Genomic DNA, 26,502 nt, shown 5'->3' with positions numbered 1-26,502 from the left:
GTGTGAGGGCTGGTGACATGGCAGAGCAGGAAAGGAACTTGCCAGCAAGCCTGACAACCTGAGTCTGATCCCCAGGACCCAGGCGAGGAGGGAACCAACTTCCACAGGACCTCCATTCACATTGTGGACATACATACACGTATGCACACGGATATGTAGTAAAATACTCTGGGGGCTGGAGGGATGTCTCAGTGGTTAGAGCACTGACTGCTCTTCCAGAGGTCCTGAGTTCAATTCCCAGCAACCACATGACATGATGGCTCACAGCCATCTGTAATGGGATCTGATGCCCTCTTCTGGTGTGTCTGAAGACAGCTACAGTATATATATATATATATATATATATATATATATATATATATATATATATAAAATAAATCTTTGCCAGGTGGTGGTGGCGGCACACACCTTTAATCCCAGCACTTGGGAGGCAGAGGCAGGCGATTTCTGAGTTCGAGGCCAGCCTGGTCTACAGAGTGAGTTCCAGGACAGCCATGGCTACACAGAGAAATCCTGTCTCGAAAAACCAAAAAGAAAAAAATAACAATAATAATAAAATAAATCTTTAAAAACTTTTTTTTGAAAGTTTGACGATTTTGTGTATATTTGAAGTCTTCAACTACCTTTTTTTTTTTTGAGATTTTATACTTTTGTATACCGAATTTTGATCAAATACACCTCTATCCCCGCACCTCCACTTCTCCCCCCTTACCAGTGCCCCCTACAACTTCGTGTACCCTTTTTATTTTTTAAACTTTATTTACATCAGTATTCTGCCTTCATGTATGTCTGTGTGAGGCTGTCAGATCTGAACTGAAATTACAGGCAGTTATGAACTGCTATGTGGGTGATGGGATTTGAACCTTGGTCTTTTGGAAGAACAGCCAATGTTCTTAACCACTGAGCCATCTCTCCAGCCTCATGTGCCCTATTTAAAAACCCACTGAGTCTACTTCATGCTGCTTATACACCCATAGGCGTTGGGCCACTTGCTAGATCATCCCTAAAGAAAACTCACTCCCTCTCCAAGGAGCTAGCAACTGCCAGTGGCTCCTCAGCTAGGGGTGGGGCTTGGTGACCCCGTTTCCACACAGCTTCTCCTGCTGTGCCTCCCAAGTTCTGGGATTAAAAGTGTGCATCCTCACTGCTGGAATTTTTAATTTTTTTAAAAACATTCTTTTAATGTAATCCAGCTCCAGTGGTGACATTTTGGATGGGATTTTTTTTTTTTTTTCTGTGAGAGTTTATCCTGGGTACTCACAAAGGTCAACAACATTCCACACCTCTGTTGGTCTTGCTGTGTAGCCCAGGCGGGCCTGGAATTTGGGGTTTTCCTGCATCAACCTCTCAGACTCTGAGATTACAGTGGTGAGCCTCCACACAGAGTTCGCTCCAGCCCACTCAACCCTCTGCTTCTGAACAGGGTCTCGGGGATCCCAGGATGACCCTGAATTCACTAACCAAAGATGACCTTGAATTTCTGATCCTCATGCCTCCACCTCCCAAGTGCTAGGATCCCCGAGGCTTCCTGCTCCCCCAAGCACTCCACAAAACTGAAGTCTGTCTGAAGCCTTTACTCTTTGGATACCCACGCTTCCTCGAAGGCTGTGGGAATGTCCCCTGGAGGCAGACACACCCCTAGCCAAGACTCATCCCCCACAAACAGAGGGACTCAGAAGATTGGTAATAGACCCAAGTCAGAAGTGTTTCCCCATGGAGACTCAGGAATCTTTGTGGATGAGTCCACCTCCTTCAGGACAGTAACTGGGGGGGGGGGGGGGGGGGGGGGGAGGGGGGAGAGGAAGGGATGGGGGTAATTAGGTGGTTTGTGCTGACCAGAATTTGTCAGTAGCTCACATCTGGTTGTGAGTCAATATGGAGTAGGTGCAGTTATAGAGACTGGGACAGGTGGCAGGAGCAGGATTCAGCCCTGAAGGGAGAGTGACACTGGCAAGATGTGTTCAGAAGGAGCGAGCAGGCCAGGAGCAGAGTCTGTGGGGCAGCTCTAGGCAGCAGCTGACCCTGGGCAGCTTCTCCAGGGCCTGAGAAGAGCCGACACAGGAGATGCTGATGACAAAGTCAAAGGAGAGGTGTAGGTGACTTGTGTCTTACAGAAAATAAACTGAAGATGGCTGGACAAGAGCTGGCAGAGGTGGTCCCACGGGATGGAGGATCCAGTAACAGAGTGGACTGATTGAGACCAGTCGTCCTGTTTCCAAGTTGCCGGCCCTTTCGATGATGCTCATTCAGCTCCAGCCACACTGGTCTCTCTGCTGGCTTTGGCACTGACCATCTGAATGCTTTTCTTGGCAACAGCCTCACGACTGGTCCCTTAAGTGTCACCTCCTTGGGAACATCACTCTTCCCTTATCTTTTCTGATGTCTTTCCCACCAGAATCCAAACTCTGTCAGAGGTGCTGACCTGTAGCCAACATCTGGATCTGTGCTGCATGTGGCAGCCACTAGCCAGGTGTGCAGACTGGGCTGGTTTGAACTGGAGTGTACCTTATGTGTAAAGTATACTTTAGAGTTGTGTAAGGAAAAGAACGGGGAAATATCTCCGTGATCCTTCCGGTCACTGACAATACACTCAAATGGAACTATTTTGGATAAAGTGGGTTAAAGAAAATAACATCAATCTTGCCTGTTTCCTTTTTTTTTTTTTTCTTTAATGTGGTTGAATGAAAATTGGAAATTACATTGTAAATTGGACGTAGGGGGGTGCATGCATGCCCTTAATCCCGGCAGTTGGAGACAGAGGTAGTTCGATCTCACTGAATTTGAGGCCAACCTGGTCTACATAGTGAGTTCCTAGCCAGCCAGGATAGGGCTATCTCTCTATGTAGAGAGATCCTATCTCAAAAATCAAAATCAAACCAAACAAACAATTTACTTTGTGCCTCATGTACAATCGTATTGGATAGTGATCTTGAACCAATATTTGTTGAGTGACTATCTTTGGAAGGCAGCTGGACATCACATGTATGCTTGCGTGGAAGGCTCCAGGCTGTAGACAAAGAACTACCCAACATTAGAGAGCCAGACATTTCCACTGGGAGCATGTGCGTGAGCTGCAGCGTCCTGATGGAGTGGCCCCAAAGCACTGTATGTCATGCCCAGATGGAACATGGCTGGAACATGGGATGCCTGACTCTAGCTTGAGGCCATACCTGGAGGCACGTTTTCTTCAAATGAGACCAAAAGACAAAGGCAGGCAGTGGTAGGGGGCAGGGCTTCAGGAAGTAAGACTGTACCCGACAGCATGTCTAAAACTGGCATCCCAGGTGGGCATGCTTGCTGGGAACAGAAACTTCAGGCTGGTTTGACAGATGGCAAGGTGGGGGGAGGGGGTGGAGGCCCAGCCAAGGGGAGTCCAGTGTGCAGGAAGCCAGGGGAAATGGCTGCTTCTACTCCAAGAACAGGGAATCCCTCAAGGGTCAAGTAAGGCTCTCAGGTGGGCGGCGATTTGGCACATAAAGGACAGAGGGAAGGCTGGTGTGGGCAAGAATGAGCAGTTTGGAGTATGGTGCCTAAAGGCAGGGCCTGGGCAACAGATCGGAGAGAGCCAGAGGTGCCGGGGAAGGCAGCCAGTCCTAGTCTGTCAGGATTTATCACTTGGTCCCGGTGAGGGTATTTGGAATGGCCACACAGGCAACAAAGGAGGAAGACAGGTGAGAAGACAGACAGAGGGGTGACCTGCCATGTGGCATCTCTTTGAAAGTCTGGGCTAGGAGTAGGGCTAGTTGCACGGGAATGGGGACCCAGAAACATGTCTCTTCGAAGGGCAGTTTTTCTTGAGGACGGAAAGGACTCAACCATGTTTACAGATTACAGGAGCGGTGATGGGTGGGACTAGAGATGAATTGAGCCAAAAGAACAGCGCTGTCTGGTTCAGGTCCAGCCCGACTCCCAGTCCGCCTCCGCGGCGGGGCGTGGCTACCCGGCCTGGCCCCTGGGCTCAGAGCACAGACTACAGGATGATGACTGAACAGGACTCTCCTTGCCTTCTGTCCCTGCTAAGGACACTGATGCCCTCACAGCTGGCTGGGTTAGGTCAATAGGGAGGAAGCCATCTTGGCTGCCCCTACAACTGAGTTCTGGTAGTGACTGACAGTGATGGCAGATGCACACACAAAATGTGTGTGTACAGGTGTGTACACAGAGCTTACACAGGATGCATGCATACATGCACCCACAAAGTGCCCACAAGGACATACATGTACCCTTACAACCCAGGTCTGTATCTCCCGTCATTTGGGAGGTGTGTACTTGTGGGGACACACACACACACACACACACACACACACGTGTGCGGACCCTCACAAGCGTACACATGCAAATACACACAGCTCACAGAGGTTTTCTGTGCTCGTGCATCCAACCCATCTGAGTGTATCCAGTGTGCTTGTGTGTACAGAGAGCTCACAGAGAACTCTCTGATTAGCAGTGGATCTGGGAATGCTGCCATAACTGTTGATTTTTGTCTCCCGTGCAACAATCAGGTCATCCACTGCCCGTCTGCCTCCTCTCAGAGGAGCATTTGGGATTCTCCCTTTCTGCTGGGATCACAACACGGAGGAGCCTCCCTGATTCAACGCGGCTGCAGTAACCAGCACTAGGAAGTGCGACACCACCCCCACCCGAACCCCGGCGGTCCCCTCTGCGTATTTTCTGCCGGGGGTGGGGGTCCCCCTCTGCTCATCTTCTGCTCAGGCAGGGTCCTACAGTCTTTCAGAAGCCTCCAAGGACCCGGGTGCTGACATCCAGCCTCCGATCTCGCCGCTAGATGGCCAGGTCCTGGCGCAGGGTGGCCAGCGACGCTTTGCTGTGACCGCTGCCGCCCTCGCCCTCGCTGTCGCCGGCCGGCGAGCGGTGCGCGTAGGCTGGCGGACCGAAGGGATCGGGGTCCCCGCGCTGCGAAGGCAGAGAGGGCGACGGCGGCGGCGGCGGGAGCAGCTTGGCGCGCTGGCGACCCTTCCAGAGCAGGTGGCCCAGCTCCGCCACGCTGAGCAGCGCCGACAGCAGCCCGACGGCGAAGTAGAAGACCACGAAGACCGTCTTCTCGGTGGGCCGGCTCACGAAACAGTCGACCGTGTGCGGGCAAGGTGGCCCGGCGCACGCGTAGTGCGGGGCCACACGGAAGCCGTAGAGCAGCGCCTGGCCACCCAGGAAGGCCAGCTCGGCGAGCAGGCGCAGAGCCACGCTCAGCAGGTAGCAGCGGCGCGCGCGGCGAGCGCGCAGGGCGCACGGGGAGCACGGCACCTCGGCACGGCCGCGCGCGCACGGCGGAGCCGCCTGCGCGCCACCCGCCTCCTTGCTGGCCTGGTGCATCGAATAGATGACGAACAGCACCGGCGGCGCCGACAGCAGCAGGATGTGGAAGAGCCAGAAGCGGTAGTGGGACACCGGGAAGGCGCGGTCGTAGCAGGTCTGGCGACAGCCGGGCTGCAGCGTGTTACACACGAACTCCTCCTGCTCGTCCTCGAACACGGCGCCTCCCACCGTGGCCAGCACCAGGATGCGGAAGATCAGCATGATCACCAGCCAGAGGCGACCCACGAGCGGCGACTGCAGCTGCACCGCGTCCAGCAGGGAGCCTAGGAACGCCCACTCCCCCATGACGCTGGGGACGAGGAAAGGGGGTAGTTAGGCTGGGACAGACTGAACAACCCCCGCCCCCACCCCGTTCCTCTACAATCTCTAATCTCGGAGGGCGCCAGGGGAAGGAGATTTCGTGGGGTTCAGTGAGTTAATTCTCCTGAGTGTGAGAGTATCCATCCTCAGCTATGGGATTCCTTCATCTAGGCATAGAGGGGTGCTGAGGAGGGATTCTCCCGCACCTCGGGGGGGAATTCCTGGTCTCAGCCCGCTTGGCTAGAGAAACCCTAAAGTCTCCCAGATTCTAGGTTCTCCAGCAGGGCCAACCTTGCTGGCCTGGCTTTTTGCGCCAGGATGATTTCCAGGAGCAAGAGCGGCTGCTGGAGTCTGAAATTCCACGTTCCTTCTATTTGAGACCCCTGGGAGCAAGGGGAGGGCCAGGCCGAGTGAGCCCCCACTGTCCCTCTCTCACCTCGCAGCAAGGGAACGCCTTTCAGGGTTGGAGGTTGACACAGAAGCCTGTTTTCCCAACTTAGGGATCTGTCACAGGAGACCGGAACTGCCCCCTCGCCTCCTCTCTGGCAGCAGTGGTCAGGCAGCTCCTGTAAGCCTCCCCAGACACACGGAATACACCATGGCCCTGTAGACCCTTAGTGGCCTCTAGATGTCCCCAACCCCACTTACCCTGGGACCTGGGCCTTAGAGCTGAGCAGAGGGCCTTGGGAGACAGCTGGGACCTGTTCCTCTGAGTCCCTCTTTCCTTTTCCTCTTTGGATTTGGCTGGGATGGATGACAGGACAAGTATGGCTGAGAGGGGCTAGCTCTCCCCCTTCTCTTAAAGGGACAGGGTGACCTGTGGTTCGGCTCCACCCTGGGAATAGATCCAGGGCCACACCCCTTGCTGGGTCCTCCCTGCCCTCTCTTTCCATCCCTTACCCCCCATGCCCTTTCCATAGTCAGGTCTCCATGTGGAGATGGACTAAGACTAACTAGAGTCACAGTCTTTTTATTGAGGGAGCCAGGGAGATCAATCATAGGAACCCTCTCCTGACAGACTCCCCAGACTGAAGACTGGGTCTACCACAACTGACTGACTCCCCTTTTGAAGTCTGGCCCTTGTGGGCCAGAGAGAGATACCTCGGTTTTTAGGTGACAACAAATATCCCATGGCTGGTTTTTGATTCATTGCTCTGCCACTATTGGACCTTGGATGAGCCATTCAGGTCACTTGGGCTAAGATCTCTTGGTCTGTCACCTGAGCCAGCTAAACGCTGAGATCCATCTTGCTTTGTTTGTTCTAGGACAGAGTCTTGCTATGTAGCTTAAGCTGGCCTGGACCTTATCAAACAGGCCAGGCTGCCCTTGAAGTCACTGGTCCTCACTGGTCCTCCTGCCTCAGCCTCCCAAGTGCCAAGACATTATGTATACACCACCACACCCTGAGTAGCTGTCCGTCTTTTTTGTTTGTTTGTTTTGTTTTTTTTTTTGTTTTTCGAGACAGGGTTTCTCTGTGTAGTCCTGGCTGTCCTGGAACTCACTCTGTAGACCAGGCTGGCCTCGAACTCAGAAATCCACCTGCCTCTGCCTCCCAAGTGCTGGGATTAAAGGCGTGCACCACCACCGCCCGGCGTAGCTGTCCGTCTTAATGCTCAGGTCTCAACTATGTTATAGAAACCCAAAACCAATGCCTGGAAGAACTCTGTACTGTCGTCATGAAGGTGTGGAGATAGCTGGCTCCCGTGGTTAAGTCAGGTCTCTGGTCTCTCCTTCCCAGCAATGTCTAGGTTTACCATGAGGAGTGTGGCACCTCATAAGGTCCCCAGCAGACAGAAAAGTTTCCACCAGGGGTTTTCTAATATGGAGTGGTGTCTACCAGTCTAGGTGTAGGGAGATGCCAGGCCACGGTAGATAATCCATGGGGACCCGAGTGGGCCAGGAAGAGGTCCTCCCAGTTTGAGATTTTTTTTTTTTTTTTTCCCCTTCCTTCTGTCTAGCTCAGTCACCCACTTATTCAGTCTTCAGCAATCCAGGCAGGAGGGTGCTAAATACAGCTGGGGAAACTGAGACTTAGTGAGAGTCACACATGTGCAGTCAGTGAAAGGCAGACTGTGCACGCACTCCCATGTGGCCTGAATGGTTTGGAGCACATAGTCACAGCATGTGAGGGAAAACTGTCCCTTCTCTTTACCTGGGTGGGGCCTTCCCTGGCTCTTGCATGGGGCTGAGGGTCCCAGCAATGGGGTGGGCTGTGTTTATTCCTCTGAAGGGAGAGGTCATTAGTCCTCAGGTACTCTGTGATATTCCCTCCCCTCCCCCAATCAGTACAAAGACCTGCATGGGTTTCTGTCTGTTAACAGTGGCTCCCTAATGGGAAATGTGTTCTCTACTGATTGCCTTAGTCAGGGGTCTAGCCCAGCCTGGAAAAACTTTTGGTTAACTCTAACTTGGGTGTGCCCTTGAACATTTCCATCCTCCTGCAGGGTCCCTTAGAAATAGGCCTGGGTGTGGGGGTGCTACCCTGGATAAAAGCCAAGAAAATAGCACGTGCTGGAACCCCACATTTTGAAAACAGGATGTGAGGTGGAGCTCTGTCGACCCCTGCCACTCGCTTCCGGCTGCGTCTGCTGTCTGCTCCCTGTCCTCAGCTATGGAGGCTCAGGGTCACATCACTTCTCTCTTAACTGCACAGCAATGGTCCCAGCCACGGCCCCAGCCCCCCTTGCTCCTGCTTCGTCAGGCTGGAAAAAGCCCACCAGACCCCACCCCACCGGAGCTCACCCTACCCCATCCTGTGTGGCTCTGCGGGGAGTGGGAACTTGCCACAGTGATGGCTAGGGTGGAGCAGTAGATGGAGAGTCACTGTCACTCTGCCCTGTCCCCCACCTAGCTCCTATGCCAGGAGAGACTCTACAATCTCCAGGACCCAGTCCCCTTCCCAGATAGCAGTGGGCAGCCTGGGAGGTGTTGCTGACAATACCCAGACCTGGTGGCACTGGCCCTTCTTGGCCCTGCTTGAAGAAGGGCTGGGCTGAGAGGATCCTCCCCTGTTTGTCTGTGTCCCAGACACCTCAATCTGGCTCTGGAGCCGTAGTCCTGCATCGGTCGCACACAGGGGCATGGACGTGTTCATAGCTAATGAGTCCATGACAGTACGGTAACTGATACATGACAGCATTTTTGAAAATGAAACAAGCCAAAACAAAACAGAAAACCAACAAAACCCCAAGGCTGTATGCAACCATTCCCGGCTTGCTCAGTGCAATTGTTATATTTTAACTTAATTCCTGCTTTCTTATCTGTACTGATCATTTGATATTTTATTTGTTTGTTCAGCTAAGTGTATGAGGCCCAAAGTGGGACTTTGGGTGCTTCCTCCCATGTCATCCCCCGGCACCTATAACACTTGGAGCCACAGTGGACGCTGAAATATCCGTTGGGTGGATAAAGGGCAGTGAGTGGGAGGGTGGCACGGTCAGCGTGTCCCAATCCCCTGCCTGTTGTTCTCCCAGTTCTCCTGGCCTTCTATCCAGTGTCTCATTCAGTATGAGATTACTATGCAAAATGTACAGGCCTGGGAGGAAGGGCCAGCTCCCAAGGGTGTCAGGGGCCTGGGTGGGGAAGGGGTGGGAGTTCTCCAGCATTTCTGGTCCTTCTGTAGCCACCCTAGAACCTGCAGAGCTCTGGAGTGTAGGCATAATGTTACTCATATACTCTAAAGATTGTTCTTATTATTCAAATGCCGATTTCTCTGCCTCCCTGTCTGATTGCAATCCAGACACCCGGCATTCTAAGCTTATTCTAAGAATCTCCTGCCACAGTGTTGTGTAAACATTGCTCCCCATTCTCTGATTTGTCAATAAGAGCCATCAGCCAATTGGGCTGGACTTCCTCCTAGCCAGGAGAGGAGGGAAGGAGAAGGAAGTGCAGATTGGACACAGGAAGAGAATCCAAGAGACACCATGAGAAAACACCTAGAGCCCAGAGATCCAGATCAGTATTAAAATGCAAAGTGTCACTGGGATTCTGGCTGGGAGGTAGCCAGATTCGTCTGGAGGATTAAAATATAAAATACTGCTCGCTTGTTGTGCCCTTAAAGCTTGTTAAGTAGATAGAACAATCCAGTCTCAGATATTTGGCAGCTAGCTGCGTTAAGAGGAAAACTCCAACAAACACTTATTTAAACACCACTAACACCTGAGCCTTTGAACCTTCTCCATGGCCTTATGTCCCCCTCGTCCCAGGACACCTCACGGCTGCGAGGCCTTGGTGTCTCTACTCTTGTGTGCTATAGTTCTTAAAGTCAGAAGCCTTCTCCTTCTGCTTGGATACCTGCTTTAGCTCTGGAATTCTTTACTCTTTGGTTTGGCCGTAGTGGCAAGAATACCAACCAGTGGCTTAATTAACCAAGAGGGTAGCGTCTTCCTCACAAGAAAGGATGAAGGACTACGCTATCATGCAGTAGACACCATGGGGCCACTGTCTAAGCCCTGCTCGGCGTGATGTCTCCCAAGAGTTCAGGGTCCAAACTCAGGTGGTCAAGACCTTGTGTAGCAAGTGCTTTTGCCCTTGAGACATCTTGCTGATTGACCCTCTTGTAAACGTTTGTTTTTATATTTATAGATTTGTGTGTGTGTGTTTACATGTGTGTGTGTACTCATGCATGTGTGTGTGTGTGTGCGCGTGCATGTGCACGTGTACTTGTGTGTGTTGGGATCAGGCCATCAGGCTGAGCCATCTCACTTCCTATGCTCCATCTTATAAAAACTTATTTTTTCTTTTCTTTTTTTTTTTTTTTTTTTTTTTTTGAGACGAGCTCTCTCTACATAGCCCTGACTGTGCTAGAACTCACCATGTAGAGCAGGCGAGACTTGAACTAGCAGAGCTCCTTCTGCATCAGTTCCCAAGTGCTGGGATTAAAGGTGTGTGCTACTATGTCCAGCTCATTCTGTGAGCCTGGGCTGGCCTTGAACTCATGACAGTCCTCCTATAGGGTCAAGTGGCACTGGTTTCGTGTGTGTGTGTGTGTGTGTGTGTGTGTGTGTGTGTTCTTATTAGGGATTGAGTTTAGGGACTTGTAGATACTGAGGGAACATTCTGCCAGTGACCTGTATCCAGTTTTGGGCTTGACTCTTCAAGAAGCATCTTTTGGGGCTGGAGAGATAGCTCAGTGATTGAGAGAACTTACAGAGGACACAGGTTTGGTTCCCAGCACCCACATGGCAGCTCATACCATTTGTAACCCCAGTTCCAGGGATCCAAGGTCACCTTTTGTCCTCAGGCACCAGGTACATATGTGGTACACATACATACATGCAGGTTAAATATTCATAAACTTAAAATTTAAAGAAAATCCTTTTTTGCCGAGCGGTGGTGGCACAAGCCTTTAATCCCAGCACTTGGGAGGCAGAGGCAGGCGGATTTCTGAGTTCCAGGCCAGCCTGGTCTACAGAGTGAGTTCCAGGACAGCCAGGGCTACACAGAGAAACCCTGTCTCGAAAAACCAAAAAAAAAAAAAAAAAAAAAAAAAAAAAAAAAATCCTTTTTTTTAAAAATCATATTTCCAAGTCCCTCTCCCCAGAGCTCAGAATGGCTGGTGTTTGTGAGATACAGGCAGCCAGATACAGGCAACCAAATTGGTAATTCCTATACTTTGGATGTTGAAACAGGAGTAAAGTTCAAGGCTATCCTGGACTACAGACCAAGACTGTCTCCAAACAACAACAACCCCTTGCATCTCTCTGTGTGTATATATGCAAGCATCCACATTGCTGCTGCACACAGCCTGGTCCCAGCTGTCATTACCCAAGGCTTAAGATCCCGTGTCATTGGTGTGGTCCTGAGAACACTCTGAGGTCTTTTCCAGCATCTGCTGAGGAAGATGATGCTGTCAGAGCTGAAATCAGCTCCACCTGAAACCAAGACAGCAGTGGACTACGCCACATCTTCCCATCGACGTTTCTCCATCCAAAGCGTCGAGCTTGAGAAAGTGCACCTGGAGACTGGGCTTCCTTCCCTCCAGCTGAAATGACATTTTCTGGTACAAAATCTTTTGATTTGAGGATATATTGGAGAAACCTGAGGTGAGTGAGTGCGACATTTTACACCAAAGAAGCACTTCTGGTTTTTGAGGAAAAATGTAAGAAGGACTGTAAATGAACCCCGTGTTTGGAAAGATAGCTCTTCAGTTTATGAAGTTAAACACAGCACCCACTGCCACGAATCCACCCATGGCGAAAAGAAAAAACAATGTGAAATGGATACATTCTACACAATTCACAACAGTTTTACTCATAATAGGGCCCAACCTGGAAACAATCCAAATACCCATCAACAGATGAATGGATAAACAAACTCGTATGATGGAATATTACTTAGCAATAATAGAAAAGTATTTTTTGTCTGTTTTGAAAAAGGAACTGCTGATATATGCAATATAGGCACATTTTAAATTTTATTTAACATTTTTTATTTTAAAGGCTTTGCATTCATCACTGTTTGTTTCTTCATATATATGTATGAATATACATACAAACACATACATATATACACATATATATGTACACACACACATTTCACACACACACACATTTCATACATTACACACACACACACACACACACACACACACACACACACACACATTTCCTGGCACTTGCTATGTAGACCAGGCTGGCCTCAAACTCCACCTGCCACTGCTCCCCAAGTGCTGGGGTTAAAGGTGTGTGTTACCCTCCCTGCTTTATTTTGTATTTTAGTTTTATGTAGATGGGTGCCTGGCCTGCATGTATGTCTTTGTGCCACATGAGAACGGGCCTCTGAGGAGGCGACAAAAAGTATAAGATCCCTGGGAACTGGAGTTACAGATAGATCTGAACCACCATGTAGGTGCTGCGAGTTGAATCCTGGTCCTTTGCAAGAGCAGCCAGTGCTCCTACCCACTGAGCCTTCTCTCCAGCTCCCTGAGGCTTATTTTTAATAATCACTATTGTGGGGTAGAGGTACAGCCCCGTGGCAAATGTGGAGGACAGAGGACATTTCTGTGGAGTCAGTTCTTTCTTTCCATCTTTATTTAGGTTTTGGGGGTCAAACTCTGGTTTTCGGGTTTGTGCGACTAGCTCCTTTACCCACAGAGCCATCCCCAGCCCCTAACAATATGAATAAAATGTAAGACATCATACTAAGTAAAAGAAGCTAAGCACAAAGACACCGGTGCTCTATTACTTCATTCCTGGGAGGAATAAAACAGGAACAAGTGATCTGTAGGTGTGGGCAGCAGATCCATGATCAGCCCAGAAATTGTCTGAAGAAGCCTGTTAGAAATTTAGAGGTAAATCAAAGGCTTTCTAACAGCCTGATGCGATGGCACATGCCTGAGGTGGGAGTGATCAAGGCAAATCCGGTTTAAACAAGCGGAACCCATCTCAACAAACAAGAAAACTTCACTGTTTTCAGTGCCTAAGAACAGGATCAGTTCCTAAGTCACCTCCCCAGCCCCAGAGTGCCATTTAAAGAAGTGTTTCCGAGCCCACGGTTCTGGGGTGTACTTAACACTCCTCTCTCTCTCTCTCTCTCTCTCTCTCTCTCTCTCTCTCTCTCTCTCTCTCTCAAACAAAACAACAAAAAGCTATTATTTTTATGTGTATGGGTGTTTTGCCTGCAGGAGTGCCTGTGCACCATGTATGTGCAGTACTGGTGGAAGCCAGAAGGCATCAGATGCCCTGGAACTGGAGTTACAAACTCTTGTTAGCAGCCATGTGACTGCTGGGTATTGGACCAGGGTCCTGTGGAAGACAAGTCAGTGCCCTTACCACTGAGCCATCTCTCCAGCCTCAACATGCCGTATTCTTAAAGGGTTCCTGGGTGTCGTTGTGACTGCTGGTCTGAGGACCACACACTGAAATGAAGTTTTCCAGAATTAAATACAGTATGTTGGGTGTGGTGCTTCATGCTTGTATCCCAGCATTTGGGAGGTGGGGGCAAGAGGATCAGGGGTCAAGTTTGGCTTTGGCTTTTGTGCTGGAGAGTTTGGAAATCTGGAAAGAGGGAACCTTAACTGCCGTACCCAAGTGTAGCTGAACATAGGCCCGAGAGCAGTTCAGTACAACATTCCTCTACTGTCTCTGCTTGGTTCCTGCCTCCAGGTTCCTGCCTTCTTCTTCCTTCAGTGATGGACATGACCAGGACCTGCAAGCCAAAGAAACACTTTCCTCCCCAAGTTGCTTTTTTGTTTTTTGTCACTGGTGTTTATCCCAGCAATAAGAAACAAACACCAGCCTGAGGATGTTCTTGTGTTATTAAATATACAGGAAAAGAAAGATGTTTAGTGGCTGTATAATACATTGTAAATGAGAATGGAGGATGTACTGTTTAATTTTTTTTTTCCCCCTGAGCCTTGGTCTCACTCTGTAGCTCAGGCTGGACTCAGAACTTACAGAGATCCTATGATCTCAGCAGTGCTAGGATTACGGGTGTGAGCCGCCACATGTGGCTCAGTTTCAGTAATCCCGTGGCTGGACATTGATGCTGTTTCCTATCTGTGTAAATAATGCTTTAATGGATAGCTTTTGTTTGTGAGATGGACAGTTCACAAATCGTCCAGTCTGGCCCTGAACCTGAGTTAGATGCTCAACTCGATGAATGGTTCTGGATGTATTTTTTTGTTTAATTTTTTTTATTACTTTTGATTATGTTTCAGTGTTGAGGAGAGTGTGTACATGTGAGGGCAGATAGCTTAGGAGACCAGAGGTATTGAATCCCCTGGAGCTGGAATTACAGGTGCTTGGAAACCATCTGATGCTGATAACTGAACAGGTTCCCTAAAAGACAGGTTTAAGCTCTTAGCTGAACCATCTCTCTAGCTATGTTAGATAGCCTAGACTCTTAGCCTCTTGGCACTACTGAAGAAGTGCTAGGATCACAGGCATGCGTCACCACACCCGGCCCCGGTTCAGACAACTTACCAGAGTGGGACCAAGTTTAGCCGTCCATAGGGCTGAGCGGCTCATTCATCACTAGTTTAGTTTGGGTTTGATGTGTATGTTATATGTGTGTGTCTGTGTTTGTGTGGGCATACTCGCCCAAAGTCAATGCTGGGTGATTTTATCATTCTCCAGCCTAGCTTCTGAGTCTCTCTGCTGAACCTGGAGCTCGGTTGCAGCAGACTGGCTGGCCAGTGAGTCCCCTGGCTAGTTCCGTCTCTCCCCAGTGCTGAGGTCATGGAGAGGGCTGTAGTTGTAACTCAGCCTGTGCACTGCCCACTGAGCTGTCTCCTCAGTCCCTTAATATAGGCTCTGAATCCCTTCTCCCAATAACTGTTTATATCTATGTAATGCTTCATCCATATAGGAGACAACCAAATTCTCTAAAAAGAGTCTAAATGTCTGTAACTATCAAGTTTTTAGTGGTAGGTTTTCTTTTTAAAAAATGTCCTTGAGCCGGGCAGTGGTGTCGCACACCTTTAATTCCAGCACTTGGGAGGCAGAGGCAGGCGGATCTCTGAGTTCCAGGCCAGCCTGGTCTACAGAGGGAGTTCCAGGACAGCCAGGGCTACACAGAGAAACCCTGTCCCAAAACCAAACCAAACCAAACAAACAAAAAGTCCTTGAATGTTAGCAACCTGAGGAAGAGTGAATAATAGTCAAGTTACTAGCTTCTCTGGTCAGAAGCACGTGACCATCCAGAGCAAGCCTTTTTTGATTTTCCTTTTGTGAATTTGTGGTTTTTGCTCACCAGGCTGGGTTTCCTTGCTCGAAGCTGCTGCTTTCCACTCAGCAAAGTCCAACATGTGAACAGGTAGAGCTGTGCTTAGCACTTACCATGTCTGTTCCATGTTTGATCCTATATCCCGGCTGATGGACATTTAGATAACGTATCACTTTATTACTGAAACTCTAGCAAATAGCTTTGTATGTAGCTGTGTGGTACTAATAGATTCACGTGCTATTCTTAAGATTTTTATGTGTAGGTGTTTTGTCTGAATGTATGTCTGTGCCTGAGGCCAGGGGTCAGGTTCCCTGGCACTGGAGTTTCAGATGGTTATGAACCTCCATGTGGGCATAAGGAACTGAACCTGGCTCCTCTCAACCATTGAGAATACCCTGAGAGCTCCCCCCTACAAAGAAAAAAATGTATGCATCTATTTGTGTTGGGGGAGGGAAAGAGGGCATTTGCCTGTGGAAGCCAGAGGTCAGCTCATAGACATCAATTCTCTTTCCCCCATGTCCATCCTGGAGCTCCACTCAGGGGTCAGGCTTTGCCGACCTTTAACCAGGGAACCATCTCAGTCCACTAGAAACACATTTTCTAATCTTTAAATATTTGGTCTTGGGTGGGTGGTAGCTTTGGTACAATATTCAGAATATTTACACCAGGCTCCAGACTTGATACCTAGCATAAAAAACAAGACTTTTATTTGGACTGAATTTTGTGTAATATATTAAGAAAGGAATTGGATTCACCATTTTATCTAGAGGGATTAAGCAGTTCTTCCAATATAACTTTACTGATTCCATCAAGTAGTTGACTAAGCTATCAAAATGGCTAAAGTAGACATCATTTTAAAAATATATGTTTTGTTTTGAGTCTCATGTATCCCAAGGTAGTCTTGCACATGCCTTTAATCCCAGCACTTGGGACCCAGAGGCTGGTGAAAGTTGAGTTCGAAGCTAACCTGGTTTACAGTACTAGTTCCAGGATAGGTAGGACTACATAGAGAAACCCTGTCTTGAAAACACACACACACACACACACACACACACACACACACACACACACACACACACACACAGAGCCCAAACTTAAGAGAACATAGCCTTGAACTCCTGAACCTGTTGCTTCTGCTTCCCTTGTGCTGGGATTGGAGGTGGCTGCTACCATACCACTATCTATGAAGTGCTGGGGACTGAGTCCAGGGCCTCAGGCTCGCTCAGCTCTGCCGATGGAGCCACATTCCTAGCATGATAGCTGCATTTTTATAATTGACTCCCTGAGTATAGAGGACATGGACACTTCAGCAGCCATGTATAAGATTCTAAGTAAAGGGCTGGAGAGATGGCTCAGCAGTTAAGAGCACTGATAGCTCTTCCAGAGGTCCTGAGTTCAGTTCCCAAAAACCACATGGTGGCTCACAACCTTCTGTAATGGAATCTGATGCCCTCTTCTGGTGTGTCTGAAGACAGCAACAGTGTACTCATGCAATAAATAAATAAATCTTAAAAAAAAAAAAAAAAAAAAAAAAAAAAAAAAAAAAAGATTCTAAGTAAAACTGGCCCCATCTAGGTCACAGTGCCTCTCTTTTGGATACTTTACCGCCAGAGGCTGACAGTCTTTGCAGAATATGGCTGTAATAAGTCCTGACTGTAGGAGACGATGTAAGATGGGTTAAAATAAGAGGAATGGATGGCTTGTGATGTTTAGAACATTTATTAAAGTATAAAATACTTGGAATTAAGCTGAATAGACAGACATATTAAATATTTACAAAAGACATTGATAACATAGACAACAACACAGAAGGTCTCGGCGTTCACAAGTTGGAATTATGGAGATCTGCAATGGATCACACTTGCTGGCTGGGTGTGGAGACGTAACATGAGCAGTCCTGCCTCCTCCCAAGGATCTTGTGTTCAGAAGGCTTCCCGAGGAAAGTCAGGACTTCACATAACTGGCCTAACTTTCTTCACCTTGCTGCTTGTGCTGAGTCAGAAAGACACAGTCAAGGTGACTTTCTCCAGCCTCTGATAATGTTCAAAGGTATAAGAAATTTCTCCTGGCTTAAACAAAAATTCATCACGTATCTGCACTAGAACTAACCAGTCCTATATGACCAAATTCTACCTCTAAAATTGGAAACAAGGACCATGTTACCCCATAGTTAGTGGGCATAGGAAAGGAGGCAGAAGTGCTTTTGAAAACATTTCCACTTTAGTTTAATAAATGTTTAAATAAATCATTTAAATAAATGATTGATAAACACTATTGTGCTGAAGTGAGCATATAATTCTGTGGACTCCAAAAACATTTTGAGCCAGAGTTTTAGAGACCAAAGAAAACAGACATGAAATAGACAAATCAGAGAAGAAAACAATGTCCATGAATTGGTCACTTTTGACAGTGTGCTGAGAACAAAGCTGAAGGCCACACGGGCCCTACTCATCTGGATACTCTTATTTATTTTTTAAAAAAGATCAGAACTTTAAAACTAACCTGGCTCAGTAAAACCATTCCTAAAACAATCTCTCACACACATCAGAAGAGATCGTCCTCGTCGTCTGACTCCTCCAGGTATTTAATTGGCTTCCTCGCTCGTCCAGATTTTGCTCGAGGAGCCTCGGTGGCTTCTAAGTCCACTTGGAAATCCTGTTCCTCTCCCTTGCGTTTCTAAAATCCAAGTAATTTACATACTGTTAATGCAAAAGGGTAGATACATATGGCTCCAAGTTCTCCCCACCTTCTTCTACTAAGTAGTAAGAAAAAGGTCCACAACAGGTGTCCCACAGACTGACAGATCAAACTTTCCCACAGCGAAATTACACATGGTGCAAAGGAATGAACTGAAGTTTAAATTTACTACCTTAAAAATATGCAAAATTGCCAGGCGGTGGTGGTGCACGCCTTTAATCCCAGCACTTGGGAGGCAGAGGCAAGGGATTTCTGAGTTCGAGGCCAGACTGGTCTACAGAGTGAGTTCCAGGACAGCCAGGGCTACACAGAGAAACCCTGTCTCCAAAAATCAAGAACAAAAACAAAAAAAAAAATATGCAAAATTAAGAGCAAAACCTAAGTTGGATGTATCCAGAGCACATGAGGTAAGCAGTGATAAGTACCTTGCTCGTGGCACCTTTAGAAATTGCTTTCTCAAAATCAGAGTCAGAGCTATCAGAAGATGGCCTCCTTTTGCGACTGTTCTTGGCTTTGGCAGGAGCAGGCTTTTCAGGAACAGGAGCACTCAAGGCTGAGTCTGATTTGGTTCCCTTTGGTGCAGCTCTCTTCTTGGTACCAGCAGTGGAGATTAAAGACTGACCTGTAAGTCAGCATGGGTATTAGTCATCATCTTCTCTGGTGAGTTTTTTCATTGTGAGCTCTGTTTCCCTGCCCCAGCGCTATAATTACAGTCACATACCACTACGCCTGGTTTATGCTGTGCTGGAGAACCATTCCAAGTCTTCAGAGATTCTAGGCCAGCAATCTACCAACCAAGACACATGCCCAGCTTTGACTTCTAAGCTATCTCATCTGGATTACTTCCAGCAGCAGATACACTCTTTCCTTAGGAGCCAGTGAATGCCTGGAATCTAAGTAACGTGCCGACCTTAAACTCTGCTCTTATCCTCCAAGCCATCTCTTCAGCACCCGATATGTTTTTGTATTTTATTTTAAAATAAAGACGTAAAAGATACCACTCTCATTGGGATGTTTTACTTCATGATCAACAGACATTTTCAGAATAAAAAATTACGATTGACTTGGAAAAGTCAGTCAAACCTAGTGATTTCCAGGCTTACTTTTGGTTGTCTTCTTCACTCCCACAGTCCGTTTGGAGGCCGGCTTTAAGGGTTCAGTGTCAGCTGGGAAGTCAGCAGCAGGAGCACCGGGGGAAGCCGGCACACTGTCCTTAACATCACTTTCAAGATCAACTACATCAAACAAGAAGGAAAACAGTGATAGCAATCAAAAAGATTCCACTGCTGCTTTGTCCCTGATATGCATTCCCATTTTAACTTTCTCGGACTATTTTAAATAATCTTAGAATTTAGTTGAATTTAAATTTTTTACTTTCTTGGGCACAGAGCTTTGCACAGGTTGGCTTTAAACTTGAAAACTTGCCTGTAAGTCCTGAGCACTAAGGTTTCCGGGTTTATGCAGGTGCTGTGGGCTGAGCTCAGGCCCTCCCTCACACATGTGTAGCATGCCTGACTGACGGGCATCTCCCAAGCACCCACTAACTTCACCTACGTACATACCCGACATGGAGCTTTTCTGTGGCTTCAGTGCTTTTTTAGTATTTCTAAAAGAACAAAATAAAACCACTCAGAAGACATCCCGCCAAACATCTCTACATGTGTAAAACACCAACAATAAATAAATCAATAGACCAATGACTATTCAAATAGCCATGATTAACTCTACATTAGATAAAGGTCTTACTTTGGTGGGATTTTGGTCTTAGGTGGAGTAGCATCTAATGGGAGGAAATCTTCATCCTCGTCCTTTTCATCCAAACCTGAGAAATCTTCTTCATCGGAGTCTAAATCCACTGTGAATTTGGCTTTTGCTGTTGAATACATACATGAAGAAGCAAAGAGGATACAGACATTAAGCACAGGCTATTCACTTGTGTGTGTATTCTGATAGCACTCATTTGACTTTATGTGTCTGAGTGTTGTGCCTGCGTGTATGTCTGAGTACTAGATGGATGCCTCGTTCCAGTGGAGGTCAGAAGACAGAGAAGTAGATCCCAGGACGGGAAGATGCAATTGGTTGTGAGCTGCCATGTGGGTGCTGGGAATGGAGCCAAGGTACTCTGGAAGAACAACCAGTGCTTTTTTTTGGGTGGTGTCTTCCTGTCTCTGCCTCCCAAGTGCTGGGATTAAAGGAATACACCACTACTGCCAAGCACAGTCACTGCTGTTAACTACTGAGCAACCTTTCCAGCCCCTGACTTTATATTTTAGGAATATGTGTGCTATATTCTTTTTTCTTTCTCTTTCTGTTTTTTTTTTTTTTTAAATGTAGCCCTGGCTATCCCGAAAGGCACTCTGTAGACCATGTTGGCCTTGAACTCACAAAGATTTACCTGCCTCTGTCTCCCAAATGCTGGGATTAAAGGCATGTGCCACTACTGCCCAATGGCTACCCAAATCTTACAGCATGCTAGCATGGCCTTCTGTAGTTTTCCTCACCTGCAGCACTTCTTGTCTCTTTTTCTCGTGGAGGGACGTCAAAATGACTTTCATTACTGCTCATATCTGACTCAGAATCAGAGTCAGACCAGGGGTTTTTCTTTTTCCCTTTTTTGATAGGCTTAAATGGCAGTGTAGTTTGCTTCTTTGCCATGGTACCTAAAAGGGAGATAGGAATTACTTTTTAGAAAAGTTTTAAATTATTACACTTATTTGTCTGTGTGTGTGCGCACACAGTGAGTGGAGATCAGAGGACAGCTTATGGGGGTTGGATCTCTCTCTGCCATATGGTCAAGGGAATCAAACTCAGGTTGTTAGTCTCAATGGCAAGGGCCTGTAGATGCTAAGCCACTTCCCCACTGGCCCAGAAACTAACTGTATTGATCCACTCTGGTTTCTTCATCATTACCTACATACTGTAATGGGGCTGAAGGTACAAGCATGAGTAGAAACAGATCATTTCCTGTCCCTATAGAGTATAGAGTTTGGTTATTTAAGCCGACAAGGATACGATGTATTTATAGTAAATGTGATACAAATGTCTAAACATGAAAGTTCCCTGAGAATAAATGTCTGAGCTGAGGTCTGGGGGGTCACTAGGAGTTTTTTGATTTTTGATTTTATGTAGATGAGTACACTGTAGCTGTCTTCAGACACACCAGAAGAGGGCATCAGATCCCATTACAGATGGTTGTGAGCAAGCATGTAGGTGCTGGGGATTGAACTCGGGACCTCTGGAAGAGCAGTCAGTGCTCTTAACTGCTGAGCCATCTCTCCAGCCCAGGGAAAGTTAACCCTTGCTCTTTCTGTTCCCATGTCTGCTCATAGACGATAAAGGCAGTTTCAGGAGCTATAATGCCTGAACAGTTACAAATGAACTTGCTCTCACACCTCTCTTCTGTAGGCTGTTGGAGTCAAGGACAAACAGGTAGGATTTCCTGGAAACGGGGTGGGAGCTATTTTAGATTCCAGCTAAGGCATTCAAGTCACTAAATTGATAACTATATTATACAAGTCTCTTCTAAAATAAATCAAACATCAAGGTCAAACAAGGTCAAAATATAATTCATATGCCACCACCGTCCTTTACAATACAAAGTTCAACTGTACAGAAACACTGACTGCCTGTGTAGACTGTATGAGCAATGTGACCGTGAGTTTTATCACTTGCCCGGCACTGCAGTACCTGCTGCTCTCTTCTGTTTCTTCTCTAATCGTTGCTGTAGGCTTCCTGGTTCCCCACCATCCTCAGCAGGCGTACCCTCTACGTTTTCACTCTAAAAGACAGCAACATGTAGGAAATAACAACACTCAGCAAGACAAAACCACTCACTCCTGTCTTATGATTTGGAATAATAAAGTCAAAAATTCACATACATAGGTAGACACAGATACAGTGTAAAAAATACATTTCTCTTTGGGTTTTGGTTAAGCAATATAAAATAAGCCAGCTTTTTTTTTTTTTTTTTTAAAGACTTATTTTATGTACATCAGTATACTATAGCTGTCTTCAGACACACCAGAAGAGGGCATCAGATCCCATTACAGATGGTTGTGAGCCACCATGTGGTTGCTGGGAATTGAACTCAGGACCTCTGGAAGAGCAGTCAGTGCTCTAACTGCTGAACCATCTCTCCTGCCCAATAAGCCAGCTTTCAATCCCAGAACTTAGGGGACAGAGTTCAAGGCCAGCCTGGTCTATGTAGTAAGCTCCAGGACAGCCAGAGCTATATAGTGAGACTCTGTCTGGAAACAAAAGAAAAGAAGTCTTAGTTAAAGGGCTGGAGAGATGGCTCAGTGGTTAAGATCACTGGGTACTCTTCCAGAGGACCAGGGTTCAGTCCCCAGCACCCACATGTTCACAACTGTCTGTAACTCCAGTTCAAGGGGATCCCATATCTTCTTCTGGTTTCTGTGGACACTGAATGTGGTGCAGGCAAATATCCATAGAAATAAAATATTAAGAGATCCAAATAAAGGTTAGTTATGATCCTTAATAATTAAGGGTTAAAAAAACATGGATGCTTGAAAAGAGAAAGCTAGTTGATATAGGATTAATTTCAAACAACAGGGATAGAAATTTAGATATAATTTTCTCCATTAAAAAATGGTAATTACACTTATTTATGGTCAGAGGTCAGTTCTCTTCTTCCATCATGTGGTCTAGGGACTGAAATCTGGTCATTCAATCCTGTACCTGAGCCATCTGACTGGTTCTAATTTGTTTGATTTCTAAAGAGAAATTTGCTTAAAGTATTACCTTAATTTTCTTCCTAATTTTCTTCTCTGCCTCAGCTTTCATCTCCACAGTCACTTGGGGAATAACTCTTTTTCCCCGAGGAGAAGGCAGGACTTCAGACATCTGCGCTTTCTTCCCTTTTGCTTTTCCCCCCTTTCCAGGAAGTCCTACTTGTTCATCCTGCTTTTCCTTGGCTTCAACAACCTATGAAAGAAAGAAAAGAGTGAGAACAAATGTGTAGTGGAGAAAACACAATACCCGAGAAGCAACACTGAAGCAAACTTTAGAATTTTACAACTTTAGATGATTTGGTGACCAGCCTCAGTGAAGAGACAATATGAGCTTACTTTGAAAGGGCAGAAACAGAATTGAGAGCCTACGTCTAATTTCTTACTTAATCTTTCTGAAGGAGAGGAGGCTGTGCTATAAAGTAAACATATACATATATTTCTAATACCCAGAAACTAACTATTGTTTAGGGGATTTAAGTAACAAAGGACATTCTGAAACTAAGGTACCACATCTAAAAGTGAATTAACTCTAGTGCTTTCTTTTGTAAAAATAGTTTATTTCTTACCATCATTTGCTTCATGCTATTATTTAATAATCCACTTTTTTCTTCTCTCTTTAAAAGCACATTACCATTCTGGATGGATGTATGTACGTGGTCATGTGGAGTGGCTTCTCGCTACCCATTACCTGGGCTCTGGGATTGAACTCCCGTTGCCAGGCTGTATGTGCTGAGCCATCTTGACTGCTGTCCTCTCTGCTTGTGTTCCCCTGTTGTGCAGGATGGCCTCCAAGTCCCTGTGTGTACCACACCCTGCCTACTGTGTGGTTTCCCCTCCTCCCAGGCAGGTTCTCTGTGTGGCCTTGGCTATCCTCAAACTCACTCTGTAGATCAGGCTGGCCTTGAACTCAGAGATCTGCCTGGCTCTGACTCTTGAGTGCTGGGATTAAAGGTGTGCGCCACTCAGCCAGGGTTGTTTTATGTTCACCCTGCCATATGCTGTTAGTAGATTTTGAAGTGCTGAGCACAGAGGGCAAAGGTTATACGTGGATGGGAAGTGCTCTATAATTATATTGTATCCTAATCCCTGGTTTTTGACAGCCTTACTAAGTATATAGTTTAGTCTGGCCTTGACTCACTACCTAGTCTGATGTCTCTGCCTTAGTCTGAAGGTTGTCTATGTGGCTACCATAGAGAGTCTTTTCATTATTTTGTCATGTATTCTTTCTTTTCCTATATATTTTCTTTTATCAACTGTGAACTTCGTTGATACAAAGATATGTCCTGCTGTTAGACAGGTGGCTCCGTGCTTAGAGCCCTTCCTGCTCTTGCCAAGCATAAGCTCGGTTCTTAGCACCCACCCTGGGTGACTCCCAACTGCCTGCACCTAAAGCTCTGAGGCTGGCACCTTTAGCTTCTGTGAGCACCTGCACTTAGTCTCCCTCCCCCCATATATACAGTTATAAGTAAAATAAGAAGGGGCATGCTGCTAGGCTATAAATATTCATATAGGTGTTATAAAATGCAAACCTCCAATTCTTCAATAAAAACAGCCAGATCTTCCTTCCACAAATCTGAAGGACTCTTTTTCTTTAATGTGTTGAGCTCTTGTTCCTTCATAAGATTACCAAAAAAATGGGTTTAGTAAGTACGCTCAAGGAGTGTTGTAAACAGAACACAATTACTATTCCCCACCAGAAGGACACTAACACAGCCACCCTCCTACACCAGCTCACCTTCTCGTTTCTTTGTCTGCACAGCTCATCCTTCTTCTCCTTGGTTAGATACCACAGGGGCATGTCGAGAAGGTAGTTGAAGGTTGGGCCAGACTCTGCTGCAGAGTCGCTGGTGCTGGTTTCATTGTCACTTTCTTCAAGTTCTTCTTCATCTGGGACCTAAAGGGTGAATTAAATGCAGATTATGAAGTAAAAACACACAGGTTCCTTCATTTTGTACTTTTGACCTCTAGAAATGCTAGAAAATAAATTTTACATTTTTTAACTAATTTTCCCCCATTTTCATTCCGTGTGGTGCTCTGCCTGCATCAGGTCTGGTCATAGCAAGAGATAACTAACAGGACGAACACGCAGAGCTTAGCAAGTGGCTGACGGGAAATTACCTTCTGCTGAGCTTCTTTCCAGGCTTTCACAGGATCAGAATCGTATCCTCTCTGAATCAGAACTTTGATTAATTCTTTTTTAGGTTTATTTTCTATTTTTAAAAAGAAAGAAAGAGATAAGCTTTGAATAAGATTTAGAAAAACAACAGGGTATTTCTACAGTTAAGTCAAAAGATTAAAACTGGAAAATCTGAGCCAGGTGGTGGCAGCACACATATTTAATGCCAGCATTCAGGAGGCAGAGGCAGGCACATCTTTGAGTTCGAGGCCAGCCTGGTCTACAGAGTTCCAGGACAGTCAGGGTACACAGAGAACCGTGTCATGAAAAACAAACCAACAATTTTCCTACCTCAGCCTTCCTCCCTGCAAAAAGGGAAATTCAACTGTCTATATTTTGCCTATATTTTTGCCCAGATCAGACAAATTTTTGTAAGCCAGTACAAAGGAATTACCAAGGGACAGTTAGACCATAGAAGAGGCTGTAATCTACATAATTCTCAGAAGAGAATGAAAACCTCCACTTCTGAAGAGCCTGGGAGCCTGGGACTCAATCATGTTTTCTGGCTTTCATTTCAACACTTCACTGGGCTGGGCTTTAGGACAGTTTGCCCACAGCTTGATTCCCTTAGTTGCAGACACACAGGGCATGTCTGTTCCCCTTTTCTAGTACTTCTCCTCCAGTGAAAAGATAGTCAAAATCACTAGCAATATAGCTTTGGAGTACCACCCACCATCACTTTATTTGATGTAGGTTATTATTATTGTTGCTATTATTATTATTATATTTATTTACTTATTTTGTGACAGGGTTTCTCTGTGTAGTCCTGGTTGTTATAAAAAACTTGGTCTGAAGACTCAGCTGGCCACAAATTCAGAGTTCTGCCTGCCTCTGCCTCCTGAGTTCTGGGACTAAAGGCCGTGACAGCACTGCCCAGTATGAGTGTTTTGCTTACATTTAATATGTGCACGTGTGTCTGGTGCCTATGCAGGCCATGAGAGGGCGTCAGGTCCCCTGGGACTGGAGTTACGGTGATAGTAAACCACTGCTCGGGTGCCGGGAACTGAACTTAGGATTTTTATAAGAGCAATAAGAGCCAAAGCCACTGGGCCGTTGCTCCAACTCCCTGGATTATACTTTTAGACCCTTGATTTATTCTGTAAGAAGACTGGGCCATCCTAATATTTCCTAATTCCTGTTAGCCAAATACAACATCCCCTTTTCCCCCCAGTACCATTCATCTTATCCTTGTATGAAACAAAATCATCTGTGAAATGCAGTGTCTGATATGTTAGTAATTTTAAGTAGGTATAAAAAGAAACATTAACTATTAAGCTAAACTTTTTTGTATACTAAGAGAAAATTATTCTGATTGCCAGCAACTAGTGATATTGGGACTTCCTATAATTTACCACTGTTGTTGGCTTTCTTAGTTGTCATGCTAGAGTTGGGCTCCATCTTCTAACCTCCTTTTCATATCAAGACTCTTGTTCTACTCACTTAAACCCTGTTAATTGCTTCTGTAATTTCCAAAAAAAAAAAAAAAAATCGCTAAGATTTGCCAGTTTCCAGTCTTCTGTGCTCACAACCTTCCTACATTTTAAGATCAGATCAGTGTCTCTTCTTGTGATCAATTAG

The 26,502-nt window shown here is 46.4% G+C and overlaps 2 protein-coding genes across 3 annotated transcripts in view; both read right to left on the bottom strand.

The window, feature by feature from the left end:
* Positions 1 to 2,750: 2,750 nt before the first annotated feature.
* Positions 2,751 to 5,857, bottom strand: Gjd3 (gap junction protein delta 3). Its single transcript, XM_034504494.2, has one exon. It carries the CDS (start codon positions 5,617 to 5,619, stop codon positions 4,783 to 4,785), a length of 837 nt encoding a protein of 278 aa, XP_034360385.1. The 5' UTR covers positions 5,620 to 5,857; the 3' UTR covers positions 2,751 to 4,782.
* An 11,143-nt stretch (positions 5,858 to 17,000) lies between these two features.
* The window catches only part of Top2a (DNA topoisomerase II alpha), a 29,126-nt gene continuing 19,624 nt past the window's right edge, over positions 17,001 to 26,502 (bottom strand). The window contains exons 25-36 of one of the 2 annotated variants that reach the window (XM_034507349.2): positions 24,867 to 24,958; positions 24,484 to 24,642; positions 24,278 to 24,361; positions 22,759 to 22,941; positions 21,685 to 21,775; positions 20,499 to 20,657; positions 19,744 to 19,870; positions 19,560 to 19,603; positions 19,101 to 19,232; positions 18,423 to 18,619; positions 17,803 to 17,976; positions 17,001 to 17,292 (exon numbers count right to left, since the gene is read on the bottom strand). In XM_034507349.2, the coding sequence (XP_034363240.2) occupies positions 17,845 to 17,976; positions 18,423 to 18,619; positions 19,101 to 19,232; positions 19,560 to 19,603; positions 19,744 to 19,870; positions 20,499 to 20,657; positions 21,685 to 21,775; positions 22,759 to 22,941; positions 24,278 to 24,361; positions 24,484 to 24,642; positions 24,867 to 24,958 (1,400 nt within the window). In that variant the 3' untranslated portion in view covers positions 17,001 to 17,292; positions 17,803 to 17,844. Of the gene's footprint in view, positions 17,977 to 18,422; positions 18,620 to 19,100; positions 19,233 to 19,559; positions 19,604 to 19,743; positions 19,871 to 20,498; positions 20,658 to 21,684; positions 21,776 to 22,758; positions 22,942 to 24,277; positions 24,362 to 24,483; positions 24,643 to 24,866; positions 24,959 to 26,502 lie in introns of both variants that reach the window. The other variant, XM_034507348.2, reaches the window with a different exon arrangement.

Source organism: Arvicanthis niloticus, chromosome 6 (assembly GCF_011762505.2).
Source record: "Arvicanthis niloticus isolate mArvNil1 chromosome 6, mArvNil1.pat.X, whole genome shotgun sequence".
Classification (NCBI taxonomy): domain Eukaryota; kingdom Metazoa; phylum Chordata; class Mammalia; order Rodentia; family Muridae; genus Arvicanthis; species Arvicanthis niloticus.
Note: the sequence above shows the minus strand (reverse complement) of the source record. Positions and strands in the feature narration are given on the sequence as shown.

Excerpts from the sequence above, each read along its gene's own strand:
- Gjd3 (XM_034504494.2), bottom strand. The coding sequence starts at position 5,619 with ATGGGGGAGTGGGCGTTCCTAGGCTCCCTGCTGGACGCGGTGCAGCTG.